Genomic DNA, 22,838 nt, shown 5'->3' with positions numbered 1-22,838 from the left:
TATATATATATATATACATATATATATATATATATATATAAACTTTATCTCAAAGGTTGCCTAACTAGCTGAGAGATTTGGAAAATATAAAAATGTCAGTGTCATTCTTTTATTGATTTCTTTTTTTTTAAATCTGGTAACATGGTTCATTGGAAAGAAGATTCCTTGGAAGATATTGAATATTGGAGGCTTCTGATTTTGTCTCTATTTCTTATTATCTATAACCTTTGGAGAGTCTCTGGGTCTCTGTGGGCCTTAAGTCAGACTAGCTCACTTCTGGGAGGTCCTCCTCAGCTCTAAATGTATAGGAAGGTCTCCCTCAATGAGGTGTCTTTCATGTATAGATTCTAAGACATATGTGACCACAAAGATAACCTTTTTAATATTATATCAGATCAAATGAGGTACAAAATGCAGAGATAAATGCTATCCTGAGTTGTTTTTCATTGTTACAGAGGATAATCTGTATAAAGTCCCTATTGAAAGCAAAGCTAAATTCTTCTGTTTAGATAATACTGACAAGCCCCAGAATAGCCTCCCAAGTTTCAGTGAAATCCACACTAATGTGAAAGAGAATGAAACCATCCATGCTGGAAAAACAAAGTGGATGAAAAAAAAAATCATGCAGATGGCAACATTTAGCTCAAAGACAATAACCTGATAGCTGATTGAAATAGTTCGTGTCTTTTTTCTTTTTTAATCTGTTACCTTCTGTTCTTGAATTGATACCAAGTTTTAGTTCCAAGGCAGAAGAGTGTAAGGGCTGGGCAATAGAAATTAAGTAGGGTTTAATGACTTGCCCAGGGTCACACAGCTAGGATTGTCCCCAAACTTCCCAGGACATCCCATCTCCAGGTCTGGCTTTCTATCCACTTAGACCCATCTATCTTAAATAGATCCTGCTGGTGTATAAATTTGAGGAAGAAGTAGAAATCAGGCTGGATTGCCTGTAAATTATAAGTTTTAAATTGTAAACTATAAATTGTCTTGAGTTTTCAATGATTCCTACATGCGGCACATTTCTTTAACTCCTTTATTATTGTAGTGATGACATATGATCTTGAATTGTTGAAAAATAATCAAAATTATAAAAAACCAACAGGACAGTGGAAAAACTCAGGTTGAGCCTAAGCAGGCTATAGGGTGTTTCTGTGTTAACTTGTGAGCTCCTCAAGGGCAGGGATTGTCTTTTGTCTCTCTTTGTGGATACATGCACTTAGCACAGTGCCTGACACATAAAGATGCATAATAAATGCTCATTGGCTGACTATTACTTTTACATGAATTGTAGTGGACAAGTTATCTTAGAAATCATTTTTTCATATGCAGTGACTACAAGCTGGTCACAAAGCAAGTACTGGAACCAAAAGATGGGTTGGTTCAGAATAATACAGTTATTTCTTAGATATGGAAGGAATTAGAATAAAAAGCTTTAATGCATCAGATATATGGAAAGACACAGGTAAGAATTATACAAGACAAGAAGGTATCAGGGGTTTATCCTCTCTCTCTCTCTCTCTCTCTCTCTCTCACTCTCTCACTCTCTCACTCTCTCTCTACCTACCTGCATCTATCTCTCTGTTTCTCTATATTACTATCTTTATCATCTCCCCCCCCCCCCTTCCTCTCTCCCTCCCTCCCTCTCTCAATCTATCCAATATATATATGTGTGTGTCTTAGTATGGATTGTAAGATAAAAGAGAGGCAAGGGCTAGGCAAGTGGGTTTAAGTGACTTGACCAGGGTCACACAACAAGGAAGTATCTGAGGTCAAGGTCAAACTCAGGTCCTTCTGACTCCAAATTCTATTCATTATGCTATCTACCCGCCCCTACTTTATTTTTGAGATCTAAGAATGAGGTTCTCATCAGTCACTGAATAGCTAACAAAAGAGGTTTTACTTAGCTATGGCCAAGAAAGGATATTAGCAAAGATTTAGTAGCACTTAGTTTCAGTTTTGCTAGACATGTGGCTTCTCTCCATCCTTGATGGAAATCTCTCTGGTCCGAAAGACAGTGTGTGATGACTCTGGTGGCCTCATGGCATATACTAACATGGAGGGTACCACACTCCATGTGAGAGGGATTTTTTATTTTCTTAGCTAACCAGGAAGCTGTCAAGTGAGGCTGGTGTGGGCTTAATCCATGTTTTTGGCGGGAGATAGAAGGAACTGGAAAGCCCAGGTAGATATTAATTCTGTCACAGATGGAGATTGCCATGGTCGAAATCACATTAAGTGCTTTCCATCAAATCCTTCAAAGTAAATATAAAAAACTCTAGAAAAGGTAACATGGTAGACTAATGAATCAAAGAAGGGTCTTATGGAAGAGTATTATCTTTATACAAATCGTTTTTTAAAATCTCACACATTGTTTTTCTATTGGGTTCTTAAATATTTTTTTTTCCAGAGGTATCTGGTGCCACAGAGCATAGAGCTCTGGAGTCAGGAAGACGTGAGTTCAAATGTGGCCTCAAACACTTAACTAGCTATGTGACCCTGGACAAGTCATTTAACCTCTGTCAGTCTCAGTTTCTTCAGCTATAAAATGAGGAACACAATAGCATCTACTGTGAAAAATCTAATGAGATCTTTCTAAAGCACTTAGCCTAATGCCTGGCCAGAGTAAGCACTTAATAAATGCTCCCTTCTATCCTTCTTAATTTTTTCTACTCTTTTTTGTCTTTTAATTGGGGATAATTTTGTGGTCAGTACTTTTGAGTCATTGCTGCACCATTGTAACCACTATAGAATTGTCATCCTAACCTTTCCCGTTTTCATTCATCTTTGGTTACAGTAACTTTTTATCATGAGTTTCCTTGAAAGCCTTTCAGTTTTTTAACACAGTAAGAATTGTTCTCTTTTTTCTTTGCTGTATTTGTTGAGAATGAGTGCAAAAACCAACTTAATTCTGAAAGTCAGATGACAATGATTCATGGAATTTTTTTTTCATTTTGTTTCTTTCTCCCCCCTTTTCCCTCCCCCCCCGAACAGTTTTTAAAAAAAATCTTTACCTTTGCTTTTATAATTCATATTAAGTATTGATTCTAAGGCAGAAGAACATTAAGGGCTGGGCAATGGGGGTCAAGTAATTTGCCCAGGGTCACATAGCCAGGAAGTGTCTGAGGCCAGATTTGAACTAAGAACATTCAGTCTTCAGACCTTGTTCTCTATCTAGCTTTCCCTCATGAACAGTTTCTGAAGATTTGAAATCATGTCTTTTCCCCTTCTTTCTCCTATTAAGATTTTTTTATAATATACAAGCTTTTTTCTATCAACATTTTTTATTGGGAAATCATATTTAAAAGTCTCTCTCTAGCTTTTGTTTTATCTTCTCAGTTTTTTTAACTTTAGTTGTTAAAAAGATTAAAGGCAGAAACATTTTTTGACATTTGTTGTCTGACATTTCATGATTCAGATTCTCTCTCCCTCAGTTTTTTTATGTAAACATTCCCCTGCTCTCTCCCCACCCAATCCCCTCCAGATTTTTCCAGGTCTACCTTTGTCTCTATCATTATAATAACAATTCTCCTACTGCTCTTTTGCTCAGAAAACATGACTTTGAATGGTGGTAATTTAGTCACAACTCTGAAGAAGAGAGGTGGCAGCTATCAGAGCTGCTGACCCAACTCTGGAATCAGTTTGGTTCACTTAACTTCTATTAAATACCTAATGTGTGCTAGGTTCTAGGTTCTATGCAAGGCATTAGGAATACAAAAAACAAAAATGAAATGGTCTTTTCTTTTAGAGAACTTATGTTCCACTGTGGGGAGGCAACATATATACCAATAAAGCAATGGGAAATTTATACAAAGTAATTGGACAGGTGCTAGCGACTAGAGGAGTCAGGAAAAGGCTCCTGAAGGCAGTGGACACTTGAATTGATGAGATCTAGGAGATCCAAAGAAGTGGAAATGAGGAGGGCATCCAAGGCATGAAGGATGATCCATGTAGAAGCATGGAGAGAAATGTGAGAACAGTATGTTGTATGTCTGTTTGGCCTGAATGTTGAGAGTGTAAAGGAGCATAATGTGTAATCTAGATTTTGGAGGGCTCTCAAAATCAAGAGGGCTTTGTTTTAGGCAGTTTAGGCAGCTGGTGGCACAGTGGATAGAGAGCTGGATCTGGGAGTCAGGAAGACGTGAATTCCAATCTATGTGACCCTGGGCATGTCACTTAACCTGTTTGCCTCACTTTTGCCACCTGTAAAATAGGGTTAATAATAGCACCTACTTCTCAAGGTTGTTGTGAGGACCAAATGAGATGATAACTGGAAAGTGCTTAGCACAGTACCTGGAACATAGTAAGCATCGTATGTTAGCCATCATTTTTATTTCTTCCTCATCTGTAAAATGGGTATAATAATAGCACCCACCTGCCAAGGTTGTTGTAAGGATCAAATAAGATCATTGTAAAGTTCTTCACATAGTTCCTGGCACATGGTAGGCACTGTATAAATGTTAACTGTTTATTCTAGAGCCAATAGGGAGCCAACTACTGAAGCTTCCTGAGCAGGAAAATGGCAAGGGAAGACCTGATAAAGCTACCAGGGCACATCAGCATCTAACATAATAAGGAAAAGGTTCCTTGCATAGAGCCTTGGAGAAGAACTGCCTTAAGTGTGGCCAAAACTCATCATAATATGTAATTGTAATTAATGGTTTGTGAAGATGCCCCAGATGAGAAACATATCTAACTCTACAGCTTGGAATGCAAGCATCCATTTAAAGTGATAGGGGATACCCCAAACTCTTAGCCTTGGCCAGAGTGTTTTCCACTAAGCATTTATAATTTTCTTAGACCAAGTAGGTCAGACATTTCCCAGACCACATAGCATTGTCATGGGGTGCATTCATTTCAGAAAGCCAGCTTGTGCCTTTTGTGCCACTTGGTTACATCATCCTGGGAGCTGAATACAGGACATTTATTACTCCAAGAGTGTATTATGAGACAAATGATGGCCTGAGTAATCGTCCTCTCTCTCTTCTCTCCCCTTCTTGGAAATAGGACCGCAGGCACCGTTCATAATAAAATGTGGTATGCCTTCCTCGCCCTGGTGACTCTTCTTATGTACACGATTGCTGTGGGAGCTCTGCTCCTGATGGCCTGGTTTTACACATGGGAGGAAGAATGCTTGCAGAACAAAATTTTCATTGGTGTCAACGGAGGCCTCTGCCTACTTATTTCACTGGTAGCCATCTCGCCCTGTGTACAAAACCGTAAGCATGTTGACTAAGACTCTGTCTCCCTTACCCTTCCTTTGTCTTGTCTTGGAAGCTCTAGAATAGTGGTATCAAACTCAAAAGAGAAATGGGCTCCAGGAAGACTTAGCACATTTAGTCAAGCACACATCCCTGATAAACTTAGGGGAACCTGGATAGGATAAAGGGGTACTCACTATAAGGCTATATTCCAGCCCACTGTTAGGTGGCAGGTTCTAAAGGTTAATAATTGGGGGTTGAAGGAAGAGTGACTCTGGGGTGAAGGATAATGTGGGGAGAGGAGGTTATAGAAGGTCCTGTTGCCCCCTGGCTCAGCTCCCCCCTCTATCCCCATGAATGTCAGGGTCAACTACAAGTTTAGCTCTTTTAGACCACCATCTTCTGGGTTCTTGGTGTCCTGAGTGAATAGTTCAGGAATAATAACTACTTAGTGACTTTGGGAAATCCAACTAGTTTGACTTTATCTTAGAGATGCAATTTTCTAAAGTACTTGTACAGTGAGAAGGGAGCCACATTTAAATATATTACTAGAGAGTACCTTAACTACTTTTAGAATCTACTGCCCCTCATCCCATCTGGACCATAAATTTGGGAGAAATATCTGGTATGTATATGTGAACACACACAATTTATTTTATGTATAAAAGCATATACATAAACTAATAGCTTATATATGCATACACATATTTAAAATAATAAGTTATATAATATAACAATTTTGTATGTGTGTATATATATGTATAGCGAAGTAAATGTGTATTGTATATATAAAAATAAATGTGTAAATTTATGTGTATGCATGCACCTAAGTTCCTATATGTGTATATACATGCATATATACATATGCATGCACCTAGGTTGTTCCTATACACATATATATTCATATGCATACATTTATGTATATGTGTATATAGGTAGCTAGATAAAAGTATATGTATATATAGATATAGATAGAAAAGAAAAAGAAAGGGAGAAAGAAAGAAAAAAGAAAGGGAGAAAGAAGGAAGGAGAAAAAGGAAGGAAGGAAGGAGAGAGAAAAAGGTAGAAAGGTAGGTATGTATGTGTGTATATAGATAGATAAAAGCATATGTGTGTGTATATATATATGTATATATATATATAAAAGAAAAAGAAAGGGAGAAGGAAGGAGAAAGAAAAAGGAAGGAAGGAGAAAGAGAAAAAAGGAAGGAAGGAGAGAAAGAAAGGAAGATAGGAGAGAAAGAAAGGAATGTAGGTATGTATGTGTATATAGGTAGATAAAAGCATATACAGATATAGATAGAAAAGAAAAAAGAAAGGGAGAAAGGAAGACGGGAGAGAGAGAGAAAGAGAGGAAGGTAGGTAGCCACTGTAGTATTTTTCCCAAGAAGACCTCAAATGGGGTCCATGAGAGTGGAAAAGACTGAAGCAAGAACAACATGTAATACATAGAGTAGGACCTTGTTTTACATGAACTCAACACATGTGAATTCAGATATATGTGATTGGCAGTCAAAAAAATAAAGGCAGAAAAATATTTAAAGTAAGAAATTTTTAATTACATGCTAAATTCGCACTATTTTCTCACCAAGCTGTGTTATGTCTCCCAGCAGTTCGCCCAATCAAGCTTATTCTCTCTCTGCGAAGTGCTAATGCGAGCCATGCCCATGTTTCGTGCCAAGCATTAGCTCCTGCCTCAGTCTTTATCTGGAGTTCTCACGTGTAACAAGCTGCTATGTCCCTGCCCAAACAGAGCTTCTCTTGGTTTCATTAAGACTGTAGAAGAGATGCAGGTAGCTCTGATAAGCCAAAGTCAAGTCATAAAGGAATGCTTCTATAAGACATACTTATTAAACAATGGGGTTTGCTCTCAGGCACAATCTTCAGCTTAGGAGAGGGGTCTTGGAATATATTGTGTAAAACAAGATCCAATTGTATATACCTACACACACACACACACACACACAGAGTATTTATAATAGAAGAACACAGAGACTAGGAGTCAGTAATTCGGATGGCTCAATCAATCAATATTGATAAAGCACCCACTAGGTTTCAGAGACACAAACACAGCAAAATAAGACTTCTTTATTTTAGCCTGATTTTGTAGTTAACTCAATGTGTGCCCTTAGGCAAGTCAATTAACTTATCCTTGAGACATTTTTTTTTCACCTCTAAAAAGGACTAATGAGACTGATTCTTACCCACCTTCAAAATTTAAAATTATGGATGCCAAAAGTGCTTTGAAACGTTGGTAGTACTTATTATATGGGTCCATTCAACAAGATTATATTAATCACCTTCCCACAGCTAGGCACTGTGCTGGGCACTGGGTATAGTTGGTGGGGAGGGGTAGAAGTCTGGAAAGGCCTGTGTGAGTTATTACTAATGTAATACACATCTTCTCCTAGTTACTTATAGCAGTGTATCCTGGTAGTTTTTGCCATAAGAAGCTGACAGCATTTTTTATTTCTAGTTCAGAAATAATGAATTAGAAAGAGGTATTTAAATTCACTCTAGCTCCCCTCAAATTTTTGAGGATCTCAGCCAGCACTTTTATCTCTGGGATGAAGCTGAAACTCCATGATGACATGACCTTGTTGTCATGTCCTCCTCCATAGCTGTCCTGCTTACTGGCAGTTGATATATAGTTGGAGATGGAGTTTCAAGAGGGCAGAGGAGAGTGTTGTCATATTAATAAATGAATAATTTTGTGCCTTTCAGTGTACACATTTTTAGGATTCATTTATTAACTAACCCACAAGGTTTTGGGGACTTAGGAAGTTTAGATTTAAAGTCCATTATTATAAAAGTGAGAACGTTTTTTCTTAATTCACTTCTCATTCTTCTTCCCATCACTATATGATATAATAACTTTGGCTCCTTATTAAGGTGTATGTTAATGCTAGCCCTTAATGCCTACATCACTAATTATCTATTTTGAATATTCTGTTTGAACATTCAGGAGTTCTTAATCTAGAGTCCATGGACTCCTTGATCCATGGCTAGATTTCAGGGGGATCCATGAAGTTGATGATTTAAAAAAAAAATCTTTATTTTCCCTAACTTATAACTAAATTTAGCACTTTCTTCTATTAATGAATTTTCAAAAAAATCACATTATTTTGAGAAGAGGTCCATGCCATAGGCTTTACCAGGCTGCCAGTGCAGTCCGTGATATAAAAAAGGGGTTAAGAACATCTGGTTTAAACATATTCAATGGAAACTTTAAGTCAAAGATGACTTTATTTCAGAAGGAAACATGGGAGATTTTTCCATGCAGCACAGGCAATACATTTTTCATTTGGGTTTTAAAGATTTAGTATCTTGATGAGTAATTTGTGAACCACTTGTCATAATTATAGAATCATTATAAATCCACAAAATCGGAACCAAAATGATTAGTCACAAAATAGGTTTAATGACTGAATTGTATCAGAATTAGCCTGTTCATTTTAAATCCCCAGGATTTTGGGAGCCAGGGACACCTTTCTTTCTTAGAACTTGGGTCCCCAAAGAGTTCTTCCTTAATTGGCACCAGCTTTGTTCTTTACTCAGAACTCCATCAAACAATAGTATTGTTGCCTTTGCCCTTTTGTAGACGAAGAAACAGAGAGATGCCTTGCCCTCCCTCCCTGGAGGCTGATGTGCATATAGCTGTGAAATAGAATTTGTAGTGCCCTGCTCCCAAGATGTCTCTTATTTACTCATTGAGCCACTTGGGATCTCTAACAATAATTGGAGTGACAATTTTCTTATAATGTGCTTAGGAATCAAATTAGATTTCAGGATGCCCCTGGGGCTGATTACATTTCAGCATCATTAAAATGAGGTGTTGGTAAAAAACTCAGCAGTGTGGGGCACAGTATAATCCTGCTCTAAATTTACTTTTTCTTTTTCCTTTAAAATGTTATGTACATGGGATGGCTCAGTGGATAGAGTGCCACGCCTGGAATCTGGAGGATCTTGGTTCAAATCTAGCCTCAGACACTTCCTAGTATTATGACTCTGGGCAAAGTCAGTTATTTGCTTAGCTCTTGCCTTTCTGTCTTAGAGTTGTTACTAAGACAAAGTAAAGGTTTAAATACATGCACATGCATTATAGATTTAAAAAGACACATTGTTGAAGTTAATTATCTTTGAAAATTCTAGATAGTAGGAGAAAGACCTTTTGTGTAAGAGTATATGCAATTTCCTTCTCCCTACTTCTTCTCAAACTCTACTTTCAGAACTAGGAAGTTTTTTTTGTTGTTTTTTGTTTTAATTTTAATTTTGAATATTTTCCCATAATAGAACTAGGAAGTTTTGCTAGAGCCTGTAAATCCAAATTCAAAGGATGTCCACCAGGAAAAAAATATTTCCCATTTCCTGATGCTGGTACCATCTTTATGATCACATGGTACAGTATAAAGAATTGGAATTTGGAGGTCGGAGAACCTGGGTTTGAATCCTGGTCTTTCTCTAACTGAGTTTGGGATGTCAGGCAAGTCATCTATTTGGCACTCAGGCTTCCTCATCTATCAAAGAAGGGGGTTGGACCACGTAAGGTGCCTTCTTGCTCTAAGGTTTGGCAGTCACAGGGTTCCTCTGACCACTGACCTCTTCTCCATTTTCAGGGCAGCCTCACTCCGGGTTACTGCAGTCAGGTCTCATTAGCTGCTATGTCACCTATCTCACTTTCTCAGCTCTCTCCAGCAAGCCTGTAGAGACAAGTAAGTGACTCCTTCACTAATTACCTGTGTTGAGTGTGTGTAATTTGTGGGGGAAGGACTTTTTTTTCATAGTTATTAGTTGTTTGAAAACAAAATTAAAATGAGTTACTTGGAGGTCTTTTAACCTAAGAAAACCTGAGTCCTGTATACATAAATGACAACTAAACTTGTTTTCTCTTTTGCTAGTCTGAAGGGTGCCGGCTCTTTTTATTTGTTGAATGATGATATCCATCTGGAAGCTTCATCTAATTGGAGCCATTTTCACCATCCTTCAATACTTTGCCAAAAGTAATTCTTGTGTTCATTAGAAAGGGCAGCTAGGTGGGGTAATGGATAGAGTGCTAGGTCTGAAGTCAGGAAAACCCACGTTCAAATTTGGCCAGAGATACATCCTAAGTATGGGACCTTGGACAAATCACTTAGTCCCATCTGCCTCAGTTTCTTCTTCTCTAAAATGAGGTGGAGAAGAAAACATCAGAGCACTCCATTATCTCTGTCAATAAAACCTCAAATGAGGTCACAAAGAGTCAGACACAACTGAAAACAACAAACTGATTTTAAAAAAGAGGGAAAAAAAATAAAAGACAGAAAACACCCTGGATGCTTTTGATTTAAACCTAATTTATTTCATGACTTTTCACAGACTCATGGTTTTGACTATTGAGCTACTCAGTTATGGTAAAATGTTTTGAAGTGCTGCACCAGCACCAAGAGCATATTTTTAATTTCAAATTAGACAAATGTCTATTTGTGTCTGAGGTCAGTGCTATTTAAAATTTTTTTTCCATTGGGCTGAAAACTAACATACTCTAAACCACTGTGGGGATAGTTATTTTTAAAGAAAACCACTAATAATAATTTCAGAACAGCTTTAGATAACTTAGAATTTGCATGTTTGTGGAATGGTTTCTAGGGTGTTTCAGATCTGTGCTAATTATACATGGTCAGAGCTAGTAATTAAACCCAACTTCTGTTTTCAGAATTGGTGTCTACATGGGCCAGGACCTTTGGCAATATTAAGGAAGTCATGATAATGTAGATAATATAACTCTTCAAATAAGTTTTTTTTAAGGGTCCAACATCATATTTTGTTTAATGATTTTACCTCCTTCTCAGGAGGTACAGAAGTAACAAAATGAAGTAAAGGAGCCTCTTTTACAGGGCATTTACAAAATGGCACCAAGTTATTTTAGTATGATTCTATCTAATAGAAGTCATTGCAAGTGTTTAGGTTTCTTCATCTTCTTTATAAGAGATGGGAAAGGTAGCTGGGTAGCTCAATAGATAGCCACCGGACTGGCAATGAGAGGATCTGGGTTTAAATCTGGCCCCAGATAATCTAAGCTGTGTGACCTTGGACAAGTCACGTAAGCCCACTTGCCAAGCCCTTGCCCTTCTGTCTTAGAATTTTTACTAAGACATAAAGTAAGAGTTAAAAAAATCCTGTTAATCTTTGGAACTATGACTCATGGTAATTTTAGCTTGTCTTTAGAGTAGTCTCCAGCCAGAACAGAGACCATAGATTTGTTCTAAATGGAGATATAGGTGTCTTGCATTCCAGATCTTCTGATTCTCTAGAGAAGTACTAAAAAGGGTAGCCCATACAACATTTGACTTTGTGGAAGAAAACCTCTCCCTTTGTTCATTCTGAGGTTCTGAGGGAAAACAAAAGCTGAATTAGGTTTTTCCTGAATGTTATCATCTTTTTCTGTGAGTTGATGGCAGTCTGCTCCTCATTGACTGGTTATTCTTGTTTTTCCTTTCAAGTTTTGGATAAAAACCAGAAGAACATAACAATCTGTTCACCTAACTTTGGCCAAGGTCTCTACAGAGATGAAAACCTGGTCACAGGGCTGGGTACAGCTCTCCTGTTTGCTTGCATCTTGTACTCTTGGTAAGTATCTGGACTTGGTCTTGTGGGCAGCCTTGAGGACTTCAGACAGAAGTGCTAGAGGGGGTATGTGGTGAGCATAAAGGAAGCAAATGCTTGTTTGACTGGGAGTGCTAGAAATTAAGACAATATGCCAGACCTGGCTGTGTAACCCTGGGCAAGTGACTTAATCACAATTATCTAGCCTTTACCACTCTTCTGCCTCAGAACCTATACTTAGTATTGATTCTAAATCAGAAGGTAAGGGTTTAAAAAAAAAAAAAAAGCAATGGTTTAAGGATAGACAGTTCTTTCTTTGGGCTTTTGGAATTAGAGAGGGGAAAATCGCGTATGTGCTTCCATTGACTAACTCCTTTGGTCAAAGCCTTGTGGTTGGTTCCATTTGAAGTACCAGATGCATTGAGTTGGGGAATAGGAGAAGGAAAATATATGCATGGTATTTTAGCAGCAAAATGATCCCAAAACATTCCTTTTGCTATTGCTAGAGACAACACAAGAGACTGGATATGCCATCATTTTGTAAGCTATCTAGCAAAGATGAAAATTTTTCCTTTATTGTAAAAATCCACGAGTAGCTGCTCTCCAGCAGACTTGGCTGCCTCTCAGGAAAGACATGTAAGCAGGGGGTTTTTCTGCTGTGTGTTTGGGAAGTCAGTCTTTTGTCCCAGATATGATTTGCTCCATCATTAAAAAAAAACAAACCAACAACCCTATACAAAGAGATCAAGATGGAGGAAGGAGAGTAGAAAAGATAAATTACTTATTCTACAGTAAGTTTGGTTCAAGGTATAGACTTATTTTAGCATAGCACCTGCCCACATATACAGCTTCTTTCTCTGTGTTTTGGACCATGTATTTAGTTTCTGTGTGGAATTCATTTCTTAACCCTTCCATTACAGAAATGGAATAATCATGATGATAATGATTTATTGATGGAATTCTACTCTACATGAATCTGATTTGCTTTTATTTTTTAAAACCCTTACTATCAGTTCTAAGGCAAAAATGTGGTAAGATAGGCAATTGTGGTTAAGTGACTTGCTCAGGGTGACACAGCTAGGAAGTATCTGAGGCCATATGTGAACCCAGAACCTCCATTTTCCAGGTCTGGCTCTCAATCCACTAAACAAACCTAGCTGCCTCTAATCATTTTTTTAAAAAATATTTATTCTTAATGTCCTTTTCTTTTTAAAATTTGAGATCCAAATGCTTTCCTGAACCCATTGAGAAAGGGAAACAAAAAGAAAAGCAAAAAAAGCAAAGTGACAAAATTATACTTCAATTCATACTCAGTTCATCGTTTATCTGATGGTAGATAGCATTTTTTCAATATGAGTCCTTTAGAATTGTCTTGGATCACCATACTGATCAGAATAGCCAAGTCTTTCATAGTTGATTTGACCATTTTGTTCATTTCCTCTCCAAGAATATTAGTGATAACCCACATTTACATAGCCCTTAAGGTTTGCAAAATATTTTCTTTAAAGGACCTTGTTTTATTTTCACATCAGCTCTAAGAAGTAGGCTAGTATCCTTTATCCCCATTTTATAAATGAGGAAACTGAAGCCCCAAGAATATGAAATGACATCCAGTATTATGTAGGTCTTGTCTGAGGCAGAATTCAAACTCAGATCTTCCTGATGTCAAGCCTTGACATCATGAAAAAGAGAGCTGAGGGCTAGGCAATTGGGATTAAGTGACTTGCCCAGGGTCATATAGCTAGGAAATATCTGGGGCCATCTAACCCAGGACCTCCCAACTCTCGACCTGGCTCTCAATCCACTGAGCCACCTAGCTGCCCCTGTTTTGTTTTTAATGAGGATACTTGGTGATTTCTCCTACCCATTTCAACTTTACATTTGGCAGCAACAAAGACCTCTCCAAATAAGAGATTAAGATCAAACTCAGCATCTCTATTAATGAAACGAAAAGGAGAAAACCTGTGTATAGGACTTCCATGTCCCAGTGGGACTTATTAAAAGATATTCTCTATAACCAATCGAGCCTCAGGAGAGCTGGTGTTCTGAGGAAAGCCAATGGTACTCCAAGGCTGCATAGGCATTGACCTTGCGATATGACAGCTCTAAAGGTGGCTTTTCAGCTTTCCCCTTTTGCTTAGGAAAAGTCCCATCTCTAATCTCTATTTGAGATGATCTCTCAGTTTTCCAGCATCCTGGGATGGTGCCTGTTGTTGAACAAGATGCTATCTGTTACTATCACTTTCAGAGCTAGACTTTAGGATATTTGAGGATTGTGTCTGGTTGAAAGGGATGAGAGAGGCATAGGATAGGAATACCCACCCTTGACCATATGCTAGAGATCTGTTAACAGGATAGGTAAGTGGAGAATGGAAAAGATCTCCTTTGTGATCTCAGGTGCTATGAGGCTCCTTGGGTCTGAGCAAACGATTTCTCGATTTATAACCGGGGATACAGAAAGATAGATTTTAGGGGTGAAGGCAAAAGAGAGTGAAAAGCAATTATAACTACATATGGGGGTTTCAGAAAAGTAACCATTTAATATGGACAAGAGTCTTCTAGGGAGTTGTCTAAATTGCTTAATGACTGCCAGAATGGTGGCCATGGATTGACATCTGAGAAACTCTTCCCTCTTCTGGTTATCTTAAGGTCATACAAAGATGCAAGGTTTATTGATGGCCTGGATATTTGATTCCAATGGTAAGTGGCTCTGGATTGAGAGCCAGGCACAGAGATGGGAGCTCCTGGGTTCAAATGTGGCCTCAGACATTTCCTAGCTGCCCTGGGTAAATCATTTAACCCCAATTACCTGGTCCTTGCTGCTCTTTTGCCTTAGGACTGATACTTAGTATTGATTCTAAGATGGAAGGTAAGGGTTTAAAAAAAACAAACAACATCAAAACAAAAATTCATGAATCATTCCTCAGTTTCTTAAAGCCTACTGTAGAGATAGTGAACAAGTTTAACATTCATTCAGGGCCTTTGGTTCATTTTTTCATAAATTAGGGTGTCTTGAATCTCTGGAGATGGCCCAGGGCTAGAGTAGATTTTGACACAAGATTTCTAAATCCCAATCCAGCTCACTTCCCATCTCAGTATGTGCACATATAATTAATATGTAAGGTGTCATTAGGGCAGTCATATAAGCCCACCATCAAGGCACTCTTTGTTTGCAGTTCTAAATTTGAATCTGTGTAAGATATGGAGTTGACATCCAAAGTGTTGATGACTGGTTCTCCAGGTTGAACTGTAATCGTCATAATAATAGCTAACCTTTAGATAACACTTTAAGTGCTTTACAAAGCGCTTTTTACAGATTAATTCATGATTCTCACAACAATCTTTAGAAGTAGGGACTGTTATTAGTTCCATTTTATAGATGGAGAAACTAGTGTCTGAAGCAGGATTAGAACTTGAGGCTTCCTCTCACCTTCTCTAGCCCTCCATCCATTGTACCACCTAATCCAGAAAAGGAAGGAGAGGGGGAGAGGATAATGAGCAAGAATTGAGTTTTTGCTCAAGATAAAGGACTATAGGAACTAATGAACTCATGGACCTGTGCCAAGCTTACTTTTCTCCAGAGCTAAGGGCAGAGCTTGTGCTGACCCATGTATAAGAGAGGTCATGTGTGGCAGGTGAGAGACCCTACAGTGTGGGAAGAAACACTCATCATTCAACTCCCAACAAAGGTTCCAGAACTAAATAAAACCCTTGGTCTCCAGTGCCAATGCACTGGATAGACATTTAGATAGTGGGCAATAGGAACTAGAAGTCTTATTAACCCAAGGAGGCAAAGTCAGCCACATAGGAACTACTGAGGGATAAGACCCAGGGTTTAGAGACAGCCAGATGATGCAGAGGATAGTCTGGACTTGGATACAGGGAGTCCCAAGTTCAGTCTACTTTCTTAGTAGTTGTGTGACCCAGGGCAACTGGCTTAACCTCCCACTGACTAGCCTTTACTGCCCTTCTGCCTTGGAACTATTAGTTAGTATTGATTCTAAGATGGAAGATAAGGGTTTAAAAAAAAAAAAAAAAAAGAACACAGTTTGGTGCAATGAGAAGAACCCTGGATTTGCAGTCAGTACTTGGATTCTAGTTTCTTCTCTTCCACTCACTACCTTGTGTGAATCCCTTGACCTTAATGGATCTATACTTCCTTTAAAAAGGAATTGTGTGAAATGATCTCTGAGGCCATTGTCACTCTAGGTTGATGGTCTTATGAATAGTCTAATGAATTCTTACAAAAAGTGAAGAAAGCATCAGGGGAAATCCATATCGAATCTGATTATCACTAATAGGTACTGGTTGCTAGGATAGAAATAATGGGAACTCAGGGGAGAAGTGATTCCTTCCTCCTGTAATTGGTGAATGAAAACAAGAGGAAGGCCAAGTGTAATCTGACTTAACAATTTAGATTTTAGGAGAGTGGATTTCAAAGGATTTGGAGGAAGGAAAGGTATAAGCATCCTTGTGGACTGAAGTTCTATAGGGGAAGTCTGTTGACTTAAAAATGAGTGAAACACTGAGTCTGTTCCCTGTGGAATTAAAAACGCTTGTCAATCATTCAAATGCAAAATGCTGTGTTTGGTATTAAAAGCCCTTCATGCCTTTCTGGTGTTCTTACACCTTACTCCCCAATACAAATTCTTCAATCCAGTGACACTGACATGAAAAAGATGCTCTTATGCTCGACTGTGGGCATTCTCTCTGCTTCCCCCTCCCCCCTCATACCTGGAGTGCTGTCTGTCTTCCACTCTGACTGCTGACCTCTCTGGCTTTCTTTAAATTCCAGCTAAAGTCCTACCTCCTACAAGAAACTTTTCTCAGCTCTTTAAAAAAAATTTTAAACCCTTATCTTCAGTTTTAGAATCAATACTGTCTATTGGTTCCAAGGTAGACGAGTGGTAAGGGCTAGGCAATGAGGGTTAAGTGACTTTCCCAGGGACATAGAACTAAGAAGTCCTCAACACTTCTTAATTCCAGGGTCTTCTCTCTGTTAATTATCTCTGTTCATCCTGTATATAGTTTGTAAATATTTTTTTGCTTGTTGGTTCCCTTATTAGATTGTAACCTCCCTGAGGGGGGGGTACTGTTTTGTTTTTTTTTAAACCCTTACCTTCCATCTTGGAGTCAATACTGTGTATTGGTTCTAAGGCAGAAGAGCAGTAAGGGCTAGGCATTGGGGGTCACACATCTGGGAAGTGTTTGAGGCCAGATTTGAACCTAGGACCTCCAGTCTCCTGGCTGAGCCACCCAGCTGCCTCCACACAGATTATCTTAAAATATTTTGGGTTTATCCTTTTTTCATGAAGGGCACAATTCCACTGGGTTTTATATGTGTCATTGGTCAAGACCTATTTTCACATTATTGATATTTGCACTAGAGTGCTCATTTTGAGTCAATATCCCTAATTATATCCCTATCCTCCCATGTGATCAGGCAGTTGTTTTTCTTCTCTGTTTCTACTCCCACAGTTCTTCCTCTGAATATGGATACTATTCTTTCTCATAAGTCTCTCATAATTGTCCTGGATCATTGCATTTTTGCTAGTAGAGAGGTCCATTACATTTGATTGTGCCACAGTATATCTCTGTGTATAAGTTTCTCCTGGTTCTGCTCCTTTCATTCCTCATCAATTCCTGGAGGTTGTTCCAGTTCACATGGAATTCCTCCAGTTCATTATTCCTTTGAGCACAATAGGAATACAGGTATTCTTGACTGCAAATCCAGTGCTCTAGCCACTATGATAAACTTGCTTCTTTTAGAAGGAAGATTTTTCTCTGTGGAATGCTAATATTTCCCATGAATGTATCATTTCTTGGAAGTTGCCAAGTTATCCTGGCAGGAGAAAGAGCTTGTCAGGGTGGTGACTGATTAATATTCAGGGCAATAGCCCTCTTCTGTGCAGTAGATCTGCATAGACTAAGTTCCAGAAATTTTATCAAGTTTTACCAACTTTTTCAAGTTAGTGGAAGGAAACAGGATGGAATTTTGGCTTGGAGTGGGGCATAGGAGGCAGGCCCAGGAAGAGGGAACGGCAATCAGTCTGATTGGGGAGACCTCCATTTTGGAATGTCTTAGATTTCATTTTCTCTTTCCCATTTTTTCCCAGGTTATAAAGAATTTGAGTTTTGGAAAGTTGTTACAATAATAGGTGGAGGGGTGGATTAGGATGGTCTCTGTTAAACCTTGGTGATTGAAAATTATTTCTGTAAGACTTAGAGAATCCTTAATAGAAAATACAGGAAGTTCAATGCTTTTTGGATGGCTGGAGAAAAAAGTTTGTGGGAAAGTTATTTTTGTGACACATCTTTTGGGTCTTCCATCTTGCTATTAAAAATAGCATTGCTCTTGGATAAGAATAAGTCTTTCTGTTGTTTATTTTTTAAGTGGTGATAGCATAGAAACATCTCCCCCTAGGTTCCAGCCTGCCCACATTGTCTCATCTCTTTGGGCCACCCATTTCTCCTACCCTATGTGTCTTGTTATACACAGCAGCTTTAAACCAGCAATTGAGAAATCTCTGGCATGTGGTTATTTTATCCTGGTACCTTGTGATCACATTCTTTAGTCCATGCTACAGAAGTAGACTTCATTCCTCCTGCTCATTCACATTCATGATGACTTGAAAATAAGATGTCCACAATGGCCCATTTTGGGTGGGTAGCTGAGTGATAACAACAATGACAACAACCAAAAGAGGACATTGAATGATGGTGATGATGATAACCTGCTTTCCTTTTAATTATAAATTTCCTGAGAGCAAAGACTAGCTTTGCTTTTATTTATATTTATATCTCCAGTGTTTAGCAGACTGCCTCGCACTAGTCAGTACTGAGTATTATTGATTGACTGATTAATAATAAGCAACTCAGGGGCTTCTATATTCTCATACCTAATCCAATATAATCTTCAGCTCTATTCCCTGTCTTCATTTGATTGAAAACTAAAATATTTAAATATGATGCAGAAAATACACTGTTTTAGAAGTTCTCTGCTTCCTCTTGAACCTTTCCTAAATAATTCTTCTAGGTCAGGATTTGAGGTTCTTGACCTGGTGTTCTATGATCCTCTTGCTTTTTGGTTTTGCATTTTGCTATTTTGATAACTATAATTCGGTGTAATTGAGTTTTTTCCTTTGGGAAATCCTATGTACTTTGTTTTATGTATTTGCAAACATTATTGTGAGAAGGGATCCCATAGGCATCACTAGACTGTCAAAGGGATCCAAGGCAAAAGAAGAGATGAATAATCTTTGTTCTAGAGGCAGCTAAGTCATAGTAGCTAAGTAATAAGAGGCCTAGAGAAAGAAGGACCTGGGTTCGAATTTGTCACTTCCTAGCTGTGTGACCTTGGGCAAAGTCACTTAATCCTCAGTTTCGCCTTTAACATTCTTCTGCCTTGGAGCTAACATTCAGTATTGAGTCTAAGATAGAAGGTAAGAATTATATAAAAAATTCTGTTCTTGACCCTCATTATCCCTAATTTAAGTGTCCACCTGAATTTTCTGAGAAAACATTGCTTAATGGGTCACATCTACAAATATTTTGCTTTATATACAGCTGACCAGCTAATTTCTGACCCTCTACTTCCAACTTCATGCAGTGTCTTATCATTTGTCTTTTAGAGACTTCATAGAGAATCACTGACAGCTATTTTTTTGGTGCTGGTTTGAAGTGCAGATCTTAGACAGGAAGGTGGACTGACCTGGCTGACTTCTGTGATTAAACATTCACAATTCTATAATTAGAAAACAGTGAGTCACATGAAATGCTTCTTTTAACATTTAGATCCTTAAAGTTTCAGGGAAATGCTCATTTGCTGTCCTGCTACCTTGGGCAGTGTGATTGTAGATATCAAAATGGTGCCTGTACCTGAGTCTCTTTATAGGTATTATGCCAAAATTCCCAATGAGATTTCCTAGTGTCCAAGGTGTAAATTAGCTGTAGAAAAAGGGGGTTCCAGTTGATTGTGATGGGTTTGGAGTACAGTGTCATCAGAAAGAAGAAAATAGGCAGAAGCAGAGATTTAGTTGAGGTTGTGTAGTGTGGTGGAAAGGAGCTGGATTTGGAGTTGGTAAAACCTGGCTTCATATCCTGGATTACTTACTGTTACTGCCTGTGTTAACTTGGGGAGCCATTAAAAAAAATCATTTGAACTTGGGGAAGCCATTTTTAAAAAATCATTTATTTGTTATAAATTCTTTCCCTCCCTTCCCCTCTCCTCTTTAGAAATGGCATCATTGACAAAAAGATATGTGTATATATATATATATATAAAACTATCTTACTTATTTCTTTTTATCATTTTTTTCTCTGGAGATGAACATACACAAGTCATTCTTCAAACAGTATTTCTGTTGCTGTATATAACGTCTTGGTTCTGCTTGTTTCACTCTTCATAATTTCATGTGGGTTTTACTGTGTTTTTCTAAAATTAACCTGTTTGTCACATGGTGCAGTAGTATTTCATCACAACCATAGTCACAACTTATTCATCCATTCCCCAATTGATGAGCAGCCCTTCAGTTTTCAGTTCCTTGCCACCAAAAAGAGAACTGCAATAAAATTTTTTAGAACATTTAGGTTCTTTTCCTTTTCCCCGATCCCCTTAGGAAATGAATCCAATAGTGGTATTGCTGGGTAAGAAAGCTATACCCCATTTTATAACTGAGTATAATTCCAAATTGCTCTCCAGAATGGTTTTTATAAGGAAAGTTCTTTGCAAAACTCAAAATACTATCTAAATATGAATATTTGTTTTACATATGTTTGTTAATATTCTTATTCTTGGTGAATCTTACCTACTGGCTACCAGCCCTTACAGCTATAGATCTTTATACTTAAAAGAATTTACTAATTGTAATCTCTTGTGGTAAGTGAAAGATGAAATAACTGAGGAAACAAAAGTTTGATCTTCCAAGCATTTCAATTTATTAAGCAGTGCATGGCAATTGCCCAACAAATCAAAAACTCTTAATTCCCTCATCTTCCTTCCTTCCTTCCTTCCTTCCTTCCTTCCTTCCTTCCTTCCTTCCTTCCTTCCTTCCTTCCTTCCTCTCCCTCTCCCTCTCCCTCTCCCTCTCCCTCTCCGTCCTCTCTGTCTGTCTGTCTGTCTGTCTGTTTCTCTCTCACAGACATGTCTTCTCTCTTTTTGTTAGTATGATTCTGACTACCTTTCATCACAAATGAGCTTCTTTTAAAGAATCCTGCATAACAGGTTATAGACACAACAGTTTAGGGACAGTAGACTCTAAGCCAACACCTCTATGTTACTTCTAGACAGGTTTCTCTTTCTTCATCTGTTAGTTAAGGAGATTAAACTTCAGACTCTTAGAGTTGGAAGGGCTCTTAGAACTTTCAAGTCCAACCCAGACCTGAACAGAATTCCTCTCTATAACAACATCCTTAACCAAATGATCATCAGGCCTTGTGTTACAGAATTCCACTAAAACAGAACCCCACTATCTCCCAAGGTAGTTAGTTCTATTTGTGCATCGTTCTAATGGCCAGGAAGTTTTTCTTCATGCCAAACAAAAATCTGATTCTTTGAAACTTCCACCTCAGTCTCTGAGGTCCCATTTTGTTTTGGTGTCTGTGCCCTCTAACTTAATAACAGATGGAAGTACCAGTGTTAAATTGCATTACTACTATTACTAGGATAGTGGCACTAGCTTTATTTCTTGGGGAGATCCCATTTGGAAAGTTGCTAAGTACTGCCCCAGTCTCCATCAGGGAAAGGTTAGATTTGAGGCAGAATTTTATACCATCTCTCGATGGTCTTTTGACCATAATTGGAGGAAAATTAGGGAGCTGGGAAGGGAAAGTAAATAGGTACATTTCTCTGAATTCAGGAAAGGCAGTATCCCATTCTGTTTAAGTATCTGTATCCAATCAAAGGAACCTTTAGGAAAGTCAAAAAAAGCAATTTACTTTTAGATGGAGTGAACAGTAAACAGCCCTTGGGTAGAAGACATGCTTGTTTAAGGGGTACATATATGCACTCACAAGTCATTCTACCTCCTGTGAAGAGGACTTGGGGATGCTTGACAGTTTACCTACTATATATTTTTATATGTGTATAACGCCAGAAAGAGGGAGTTTAGATTCAGTCAAACGGTTGGGTTACCACCTACATTGCTGTAATGAAGCAGACAAGTCTTGGCAAAAGCTGGACTACTGAAGATAAGAATTTCCTGGGCTAGAGCAATTATAAATAATAACTACGCCTACCTTTAAGGAAAAGCGCTGTTCATCAAAGTTAGAATGCAATAAGTGACTTCATTTAAAACTAACAAAAACTCTTAACGCAATGACCCATTAATTTCCTCAAGCCATATTTCACTAATGCTTATCTGAAAGTATTTTCTAAGAATAAAGATAAAAAAGTGCTTCTTTAATATTATCTTGTAGAGAAGAGTGAAGGCCCAGAAAAACAGATGGAAAATTTGGAGGGGGATGTAGTATTTCATTTGGCAGGTGTCTCATTTCTCCAAAAGACATTTTTTATTTGGAACAATTAATTCTTGGGAGTTGAAGGAAGGCAGTGGTGAGAAAGGAAGGGTTGGAAAAAAATTTAGTATTTACGAATTTTAAAATTGATGGGGGCAACTAGGTAGTAGCTGTTAGTGGTTAGAGTGCCAGGTCTGGAGTTGGGAGGGCACAGGTTCAAATTTGGCCTCAGACACTTCCTAGCCATGTCACCCTGGGCAAGTCACTTAAGCTCAGTTGCTTACCCTTTGCTGCTCTCATGTCTTAGAATTGATACTATGATACAAGGTAAAGGTTTAAAAAAATTAAATTGATAAAGGAAATCTATAATATTATTGACTTTGATTCTAGACCTGGTTCTGTCACTCTCTTGACTTTGTATTAGTCATTATCTTTCTTTGAGCCTCAGTTTCCTCAAACAAGGAGGCCATACTTTTTGCTTTTGTTGGGCCTCTTTCAGTTCCAACATGCCAGACAATTCTATATTGATATATTGCCAACCAGTCTTGAATCTCCCCCTCCCAACGAAATTATTTCTAAAAACAGTGTAAGAAGGAGTTTTTA

The 22,838-nt window shown here is 38.2% G+C and overlaps 1 protein-coding gene across 1 annotated transcript in view; it reads left to right on the top strand.

Annotated features, from left to right (window-relative positions):
• SERINC5 (serine incorporator 5) overlaps positions 1–22,838 on the top strand; it is a 123,931-nt gene that overhangs the window by 88,681 nt on the left and 12,412 nt on the right. Inside the window, exons 6-8 of the mRNA XM_044663330.1 lie at positions 5,005–5,216; positions 9,815–9,910; positions 11,678–11,804. Coding sequence (XP_044519265.1) covers positions 5,005–5,216; positions 9,815–9,910; positions 11,678–11,804 — 435 coding nt within the window. The remainder of the gene's footprint in view (positions 1–5,004; positions 5,217–9,814; positions 9,911–11,677; positions 11,805–22,838) is intronic.

The sequence above is a fragment of the Gracilinanus agilis genome, chromosome 1, assembly GCF_016433145.1.
Source record: "Gracilinanus agilis isolate LMUSP501 chromosome 1, AgileGrace, whole genome shotgun sequence".
NCBI lineage: Eukaryota > Metazoa > Chordata > Mammalia > Didelphimorphia > Didelphidae > Gracilinanus > Gracilinanus agilis.
The sequence above is the reverse complement of the archived record's forward strand: the minus strand, read 5'-3'. Positions and strand labels throughout refer to the sequence as shown.